This window comes from Protomyctophum parallelum, assembly GCF_964188405.1.
Source record: "Protomyctophum parallelum genome assembly, chromosome: 15".
Taxonomy (NCBI): domain Eukaryota; kingdom Metazoa; phylum Chordata; class Actinopteri; order Myctophiformes; family Myctophidae; genus Protomyctophum; species Protomyctophum parallelum.
This window is the reverse complement of record NC_139710.1, coordinates 51036469-51045993: the sequence shown is the minus strand read 5'-3', so window position 1 is coordinate 51045993 and position 9525 is coordinate 51036469. Positions and strand designations below refer to the sequence as shown.

Genomic DNA, 9525 nt, shown 5'->3' with positions numbered 1-9525 from the left:
TCATAAAAGCACCCAATTTACAAATAACGTTTGGCTTATCAGCTTGTAGTAATAGTAATTCAATTCAACACAGATGGGTGAGTTATATAGTGCTTTGGCAGATAGTTTTGTCTAAAGTTCACAATGCCAACATTCTTGGACTCAAACAAAACACGGAACTCACCCCCAACTCGATTGTCGTTATATAAATTGCATAACCTCTGACTTCTTTCCAACCCTTTATATCTGTCAGTAAACTTTGGAATGATCATATTATTCACCCTAAAACTACAAAATGGCCTGTCTATACTAACAGATGGGTGTTTCTCCCTGTGTGTCTGCCCCTCAGTTGGCCCCGTCTATACTAACAGATGGGTATTTCTCCCTGTGTGTCTGCCCCTCAGTTGGCCCTTCAGGACGTGGACAGTAGCTGTTGTAGCACCGCCGTGCGGAGTTGCCTCGCAAAGGTAAACCTGGCAACACAGAAATGAAACGACACAAGAAGCTGGAGCCGAGAACCGTCAAAAAAGACCTGTGCGTCGGTACTCCACGTTGATTGGACCAACTCCTCCACACTTGTCTTTAGCAGGACCCGGGAGTGTGCAGAGTGCGTCCATATGGGGCATGCACACGCCACAAACATTGGTGCTGCACATCGATGGGTTTATTGTCTAAAATCACTGAGACTGCACGCGCAGGTGCCGGTTTCATGTAATCAATTCCCAACAGATTCCCAAACATGTTGTTTTGGGGAGCGCTGGTTTCGGTTCAACCTCCTCTTGGGTGTTGGCTGATGATGAGGCGCACTCTAGTGAGACGGATATATACTTCACCCAGCCAACGTTATTGCACGCCAAGAACGGCCGCTCTCTGCACGGCGGGGCATACATTTGGTTTGAGGGGATACAGCTGCGCGATCAAGCAGCCGTGATCATAGGGAGCGCTCCCTCAGCGACTGGAGGTGGGGTTTTGGGGGACAAATGCTTTGATAATTGCTATTATTGTCTACACACAAGTTGACAACATAAACCAAGGTATATATTTCAAGAGCGAGAGAGCATGGTAAACATCCACCGTAAAGTCGTAAACCACCTTCCACACTAGGAGGAAAAAGACTGAAAGTTTGATGCATTTTTACATGTCAGTGCTGTGCATCTAATGAACAATGGGTTTCATTCTTATCAGTGTGACGTGGTCTGGAAATGCGCCTATTGGTCACACCAGTGCACCTTACATTTAGCAGATCTGTCTGTGCGTAATATACAGTACAGTAATATACAGTAGCCGATATGAAAAAGTGAAGTGCAGTGAACTAAAAGGTTATAGTCTGGAGCCCTGTTTAAGAACTAAGACCTTGTCTCTGAGGTGACACAACATCATAGTAGCAACATGGACATCATTCTAAAGATGGGCTGACATAGAATCAACTGTTAGGGTGCGGTTCAATGTAAAGATATGACTGAAGAAAATATCTTTGCCCGTAGCTGCGTGAACGGGTTAAGTGAATATATCACTGAGATTTGTGTTTTAAGATAGTCAAAGAGACATGTTGAACTGCTCCAAATGAGTGACCCCCACAGCCACAACTAGGGAGCAGACATGATCTGGTACCGCCCACATTTAGAACAAACATGGGGAAGTTCTCATTTTACTACTCTGCCACCGAAATGTGGCTGACACCATCCATTAACCCATTCTGACCTGAGATCAGATTCATACGAGGTTTCCACTGGACACACACTGGTCTGATGAACCCATTCTGACCTGAGATCAGATTCTAAAAATGTCAGTCGCTCTTCGATTTTTCAAAAATAGCAGACCTACAAGCTCTACAAGCTCTACAAGCTCTACAAGCTCAAATCTACTGAATGTTAAAAGTTCATGTTTTTTGGGTGCAATTGAGATTAGAAAACCTAAAAAAACAAGAACAATTCCAAAACCTTTTTTTTAATGTCACAATCCCTTTAATGTAATTTTGTACATAAATCTGTATTTCTTGTATTATTGTGTTAATATTGTATGCTATATTGATGAATACATAGGACTACAATGGGTCTTTTTTGTTATCCTTTTAGCTTTAATGTGACTGTACTACCACATGCTCTTTACATTTAATAGTAATAAAGTAATCAATGAAAATGGGGTCAGTTGTGTTTGTTGGAGGAAACCCCTAGTCAGAACTTTACCCCATGTTCCACCTGGACACTCCTGTATTAACTTTACCCCATGTTCCACCTGGACGCTCCTGTATTTTTTTATTGCTATAATTATCACGGTGAGCCGAGGGTGTAGTGTAGGGAGGGAGGGAGGGGAGGGGAGGGGGGGGGGGGGGGGGCACTTATACAATTAGGATTTTTGGCTCTGATCAAAACCAGGCCATTTATGGCCTACTAGTGTGCAACAAGCAAGTAGGCACTCGACAGAGTGCAGTTCTAGTTACTGTATAAGCAGAGCCATAAGTACTGTAATCAGATGTACTGTAATAAATACTGTAATAAGTACTGTAATCAGATGCACTGTAATAAGTACTGTAATCAGATGCGTATGTCAGTAGTTTCTGTCTGCTAATCATTTCATTCCATTTCATATTTCTTTATTTCATTTAATTTATGGTTTTACATGATTATCATTTTATTTCTACTTTAGTTTTTACATTTTCTATAAAAGAAAGAAAAGGAGCAGGAAGAAGATAAATCTTATTAATACCTGCCACTATCATTAAAAAAAAATGACATAATTGATGCACTGCTACCAGCCATTACCTGACTTCACCATGATTATCGAAATAATGAGAGAGAACAATCAACAAGATCTTTATAAGAGCTCAAAAACAAGAGGAAAAAAAACGAATAACAAAAATGAGAGAACAAAAGAAAAAATGAAATTCAACCCTAAAATGTATAATTGTTTCTTTTTAAATACTTTATTAAACTGAAACACTACTGTACAACTCTTCAACTCCTGGCTTTGTGAATTCCATAACTTTCTGTAACAGAAGTGCACATTTGTTTTAGTGTTGTCCGAGCGAACAGATGTTTAAAATCATATCTTCTTCTATGGTCCTCATCCTTTGAGCTAAACTCAAATATCTTCTGTAACTGTTTTGGTAACAATCAGTTTTTCGCTCTGTACACCACTAACAATGTTCGTAGTTCAACCAAATCCATGATTTTCAGCAAGCCTGATAACAAAAAGCCTGTTATAAGTGCTCTGAAATCCTCTTTATGAATAATTCTTAACGCTTAACATAATCAAAGAAGTCATATTACTCTTATATGAGTTGCCCCACACTTCAGACAGTAAATAAAATATGGTAAAACCAGTGTGCAATACAACATCCTCAATACATTCGTATCCAACTCATATTTTACTTTACTACTATTTGTATCCATATCCTATGGATACAAATTACATTTTATGTCCATATAGTTCTGTGTCAGGCCTGCCCAAATATGGAGTCTATGCAATTGTCAGAACAATCATTTTGTCAGAATATAGGCCAGCTCCATATATGGAGATATATCAGGTCCAGAGCCCGGGCAGAGGCTTTTGTGCTGGTTCTGGACATCCGGCTATCCGACTGACTTGACACCGGGCACTGCACTCCCTGTGGGGGTGTGGAACGCGTGTGTCGAATTTGAAGTCGGTGGGGTGAAGGGTTCTGGAGTTACGTGGATTATAGACATATGTTGTACAGTAGCTATATGCACGTATACGTCAGAGACTTGCATAGTACCTATTAGGGCCGATTCATACTCCCATTTTAGAGCCGAATCAAAGTCGGTTCGGCTCTGTAGAGCCTACAATGTTTGTCTAAGGAAAAAACATTAAACCTGTGAGGAGGACTGGAATTATGGATTTATGTTATATGTTGGGTTGTCATGATATTCTTGCGTAGTTAAAAGGATCTATCAGGTGAGTCAAAATATGTATTGTAGCCTACTGTTTTTTCATTTCTTCTTTTCTTTCTTGGTGGTGTTGGTATTTATTCAATTTAATAACCATGAAACACTGTTTTTTGTTTTCATTAAATGAAATGTAACATGAATTTCATAGAATACATTTTCAGCATGCAACCAAGTGTAACCATTACTGCCATCAAGGCCCCCCAAAATACGTTTAAGTCAACTAAATCTTAGGATATTTAGTTGACTAAAACTAAACTTTTCGGATAGCAAGAATATGACTAAAAATAAATCAAAAAATTCTGTCAAAATCAACACTCTTTCTGTGTTTATTTATATTTGTACTGAATACAATGGAATAAATACTTTCATTTAATTATTTGTGTTATTTATTATTTATTTATTTGCCGTTTATTAAACTTTTGGTTATTAATTATTGTTGGACCTATGAACTTCCATTATGTTCTGTATTAGGTGCGGAAGGTCCGGAGACCCCCAGGGGTCCTTGAGGGAGTCCCAGGGGGTCTCCACTCCACAGCTAAATGGTACCAAATGAACCCTACTATGTGTAACTTGAGTGTACAAATGGAACCAAATGGACCATAATGGGTCAATTTGGTTCCATTTGTACACTCTCAGAGTTAAATTAACATTGATTTTTAATATATAAATTGGGATCCCAGAGATAGAAATGCCATCAAATGGGGGTCTGTTAGGCTATTGCATGTCAAACTGGGGGTCCTTCAAATTAAAATGGTTGAGAATCACTGATAGAGCTTTAAAAATCTTCTCCCTGGCATATCTTTTCAAATGGGGGTCGGCGGGCTAATTAGTGTCAATTTGGGGGCCCTTGACATGAAACAGTTTGAAAACCAATGCTGTAAGGAGGTGCAGAATGGGCCCCCTGCTGTAAGGAGGTGCAGAATGGGCCCCCTGCTGTAAGTAGGTGCAGAATGGGCCCCCTGCTGTAAGGAGGTGCAGAATGGGCCCCCTGCTGTAAGTAGGTGCAGAATGGGCCCCCTGCTGTAAGGAGGTGCAGAATGGGCCCCCTGCTGTAAGGAGGTGCAGAATGGGCCCCCTGCTGTAAGGAGGTGCAGAATGGGCCCCCTGCTGTAAGGAGGTGCAGAATGGGCCCCCTGCCGTAAGGAGGTGCAGAATGGGCCCCCTGCTGTAAGGAGGTGCAGAATGGGCCCCCTGCTGTAAGGAGGTGCAGAATGGGCCCCCTGCTGTAAGGAGGTGCAGAATGGGCCCCCTGCTGTAAGGAGGTGCAGAATGGGCCCCCTGCTGTAAGGAGGTGCAGAATGGGCCCCCTGCTGTAAGGAGGTGCAGAATGGGCCCCCTGCTGTAAGGAGGTGCAGAATGGGCCCCCTGCTGTAAGGAGGTGCAGAATGGGCCCCCTGCTGTAAGGAGGTGCAGAATGGGCCCCCTGCCGTAAGGAGGTGCAGAATGGGCCCCCTGCCGTAAGGAGGTGCAGAATGGGCCCCCTGCCGTAAGGAGGTGCAGAATGGGCCCCCTGCTGTAAGGAGGTGCAGAATGGGCCCCCTGCTGTAAGGAGGTGCAGAATGGGCCCCCTGCTGTAAGGAGGTGCAGAATGGGCCCCCTGCCGTAAGGAGGTGCAGAATGGGCCCCCTGCCGTAAGGAGGTGCAGAATGGGCCCCCTGCCGTAAGGAGGTGCAGAATGGGCCCCCTGCTGTAAGGAGGTGCAGAATGGGCCCCCTGCTGTAAGGAGGTGCAGAATGGGCCCCTGTAAGGAGGTGCAGAATGGGCCCCCTGCTGTAAGGAGGTGCAGAATGGGCCCCCTGCTGTAAGGAGGTGCAGAATGGGCCCCCTGCTGTAAGGAGGTGCAGAATGGGCCCCCTGCTGTGCTGTAAGGAGGTGCAGAATGGGCCCCCTGCCGTGTCGCCGTTCACACTACAATGCAGTGAACGTTCTGCGAAGCGAACACGGGCGAAGAAGTCGCGCGAGAATGTCGCCAGATAGATCTACAACGAGCCCGGCACCCAATAGCACCCACGTCTCGTCCGCGAGGCTGCCCCATAGAGCTATAAGGGAGGGGTGCCCCCTCACAGCTGGGTGCCCCATAGAGCTATAAGGGAGGGGTGCCCCCTCACAGCTGGGTGCCCCATAGAGCTATAAGGGAGGGGTGCCCCCTCACAGCTGGGTCAGGCTCGGCTCCAGGATGAAATGACTGAGGGGGCATTTGAAAATGGCGAGGGTGCACATCTAATTTTTATATAGTAAAACTATGCTGTATCACTGTATGTACATAAAAGTGAGGGTGCAGAATTTGGAACGGAGGGTGCTGGGCACCCTCTGGCACCCTCGTGGCGCCGGGCCTGAGCTGGGTGCCCCATAGAGCTATAAAGGAGGGGTGCCCCCTCACAGCTGGGTGCCCCATAGAGCTACAAAGGAGGGGTGCCCCCTCACAGCTGGGTGCCCCATAGAGCTATAAGGGAGGGGTGCCCCCTCACAGCTGGGTGCCCCATAGAGCTATAAGGGAGGGGTGCCCCCTCAGTCCTAGGGCTTGTTTATTTAGACCTCTCGTTGTTTCGGCGAAGCGACAGCGACAGCGACAGGCGAAGCGAACCGCGGCGCTGGAGCGAGGCAGCTGGGTGGAAAAAAAGATCAGCATTTGGCAGGAAGCTCGGGCCGCATACCTCCACCACTGCAAAGCCACAGCGGTCCGTATTTTGCAGGCGGGGGATAGGCGGGACTCTGCTGGCTGGCTGCTCTGCTGCTGCTGGGAGGATTTTTTTGGGGTTGTATGCAAAAAAAAAAGAAAAAAGAAAGGCAGAGAGAGAGAGGGGATCAACTTGGACCCACCGTGGCTGATCGAATATGCGGCGATATTGATCCTCCCATCGGTAAGATATCGGTAAGAGCTGTGATATATCAATGTTTGGCCGCGCGATGGTTGTTTTTGGCGCATGCATGTTGTGGGTCCATGTTGTTGTAAGCAGTGGTCGGTTACCTTCCCCTCTCTTCTCCTTTGTTCGCTTCTTGCGCCTTTTCGCACCAATGCGGGTTTTTTCGGTATCAATACTGGCGCAACATTACATTGGAGCCGCGCGTTGCCTCGTGAACAGGGAGGGGGCGGGGGGGGGTCAATCAATAAGAATATAGATTGATTATCGGTCACGTTGGCATGCAACGGTACAAGGGGGTCGCTCGCACCCCCCATGTGCGTATTGCGACAGTAAACAAATAGATCCTCCCCCCTTTACCCCCTTTACCTATAGGTTGTAAACAATGATGTGTTTCTGATTTGGCACTGTGTGTTCGTTGATGGTGTGGATCTATTGGGACGCTTTGACACAGTTCATGTGATTGACAGTTTTAGGAGATCATTGATGCTTTCTGTGTCCATCAGTGATGAGGTCATTTTTTAAAGTGGGTTACTTTACAACTAGTGGTTCTCAAAGTGGGGCCCCCCCCGGGCCAGGGCCCCCCCCGGGCCAGGGGCCCCTCCGGGCCAGGGGACCCCCAGGCCAGGCGTCCCCCCCGGGCCAGGGGACCCCCAGGCGTCCCCCAGCAAAATGACGAACACTTTTAACAAGAGTTAGCCCAATGACAGAATGTATATATTATAGACTAGAGACCAGTGCTACCTACAGTAGACAGTTGTAGAATTCTCTAGTGGAATTTGAATATAACCTATAATATCCTGGCTCACATCCTAAATCTATATGTAGCAGAGTGGCTCAGCCTCATCTGGAGGGTCCTTGACTTTAACCCATTCTGACCTGAGATCAGATCCATACGAGGTTTCCGCCGGACACACACTGGTCTGATGAACCCATTCTGACCTGAGATCAGATTAAAAAAATGTCAGTCGTTCTTCGATTTTTTCCAAAAATAGCAGACCTACAAGCTCGTATCGCGCCACTCGGTGGCGCGATATGAGCTTGTAGATCTGCTATTTTTAAATAGCTAAAGCATAACATGATGCTGCCACCAAAATGGGTCCCCGTTCAGAATGGGTTAAAAGCTTTTTGCACCACTGGTGTAACGTGGGTTACACTCTGGGGGTTGACTTGACTTTATGCATGATGTGATTGAAATGACATTCATTCTGCACCATCGTAATGGTAGTAATAAGAAATGGATGTCACGATTCTCAAAATCCATGATTTGATTTTAAGGTCACAAATCATGATGATTAGATTAACATTTTTTTTGTATCAAACCTTTTATTTAAACCACTGAGGGAGAAAAACTGACAATTCTAATCCTTGTGGCATTTGCAGGAAACTCAAGCTGTTGTAAAGTACCCTTCTTTTCGTATCTGGACTCTTGAGGAAAGTCCTGTGTCACCGTAACCTTAACGTACTGATGAATTGAATGCAGAGGTGTATGTGTGCAGGCATCCTTTAGGTAAAGTCCTGTGTCACCGTAACCTTAACGTATAAATGATGAATTGAATGCAGAGGTGTGTATGTGTGCAGGCATCCTTTTTCCTTTTGAAAGTACCCTTCTGCCATTCAGTAGCTCTTCTTTTAACCGCAGTGTGCACTCCAAACTTCACATCAAACAGCAGGTGCCATTCGTGCTCGAGATGGCAATTTGCTTTAGCCAAACAGATCTTTGTGTCCCGGTAGAATAAGAGAAGTAGGTTGGCAACAGCAACACCACCAAATGATGCAATGATGTGAGCTCGATTAGCTTGTATTTTTCAGGATATTGGGTTGGTGACTTTGGAAAATGTATGTTTTCTCATGCAATTGAGTTGAATATTGAATAGACTGGTGAAAGTAGGTCATCATGATTCATGACCAATAATTGTCATGATGACAATTGGTGAATTGGAGCAAATGTAATTGTGAGAACGGTGCGAAACCATTCAATTTCAGTACCGGTAATTGATCTGATCTTTGTATCTATCCACTTAATAGCAAATGTTGAATAAGTTGCATTTTAAAATGACAAGCTATGGTAAGGATGCAGATATTGATTGATTGTATACTCTATTAATCAGAAATGTAAACGGCATATGAGGTACAGTCAGACATTTAGGCTAAAAGCATAACACAGTCCTGGGCTGGCGACTTGTTTCTATTATGGTCCTATATTAAATTCATCAACGTAAATTGTGCATTCATCAAAAGCACTTTACATAGATTGTGCACTACATTCACCCATTCATACACTGATGGCGGAGGAAACCATGCAAGGCACCAAGCTGCACATCGGGAGCAATTAGGGGTAGAGTCTTGCTCAAGGACACTTCGACATTAACTCTGGGGGAACCTCACGGTTCCCCTTCGACTGCGCTACCGGCCACTCTTCCCCATAGCCACTTCCACCCCCCATATCATAACACAAAAATACATGTCACCAAGAATATACACATGTACAAACTAAAGGAGAAAAGGGGAAGAATGTTAGCAGTGAATGTCACCTTTCTATGAGTTTACCTTCCCTTGTGGTTTCCTGATAGATGGATTTTCAGGCCTGTTTTGAAAGAAGCCAGTAATCCACATTTTTAAGGGATGTGTCAGGGCATTCCACATTTTGGTGGCAGAGTAGTAGAATGAGAATGTACCCATGTTTGTTCAGTATTTCCCCTAGAGTAGTAGAATGAGAATGTACCCATGTTTGTTCGGTATTTCCCCTAGAGTAGTAGAATGAGAATGTACCCATG

The 9525-nt window shown here is 44.9% G+C and overlaps 2 protein-coding genes across 6 annotated transcripts in view; both read left to right on the top strand.

Moving 5' to 3' along the window:
* tti2 (TELO2 interacting protein 2) overlaps window positions 1-2065 on the top strand; it is a 17529-nt gene extending 15464 nt beyond the window's left edge. For both annotated transcript variants that reach the window (XM_083783103.1, XM_083783102.1), the window contains exon 11: window positions 384-2065. In XM_083783103.1, the coding sequence (XP_083639229.1) occupies window positions 384-470 (87 nt within the window). In that variant the 3' untranslated portion in view covers window positions 471-2065. The remainder of the gene's footprint in view (window positions 1-383) is intronic.
* Window positions 2066-6627: 4562 nt separating this feature from the next.
* The window catches only part of LOC310872089 (spindlin-1-like), a 41216-nt gene continuing 38318 nt past the window's right edge, over window positions 6628-9525 (top strand). For 3 of the 4 annotated variants that reach the window (XM_083783793.1, XM_083783796.1, XM_083783795.1), the window contains exon 1: window positions 6633-6759. The gene's annotated coding sequence lies outside the window, so the exon portion shown is untranslated. Of the gene's footprint in view, window positions 6760-9525 lie in introns of all 4 variants that reach the window. The other variant, XM_083783794.1, reaches the window with a different exon arrangement.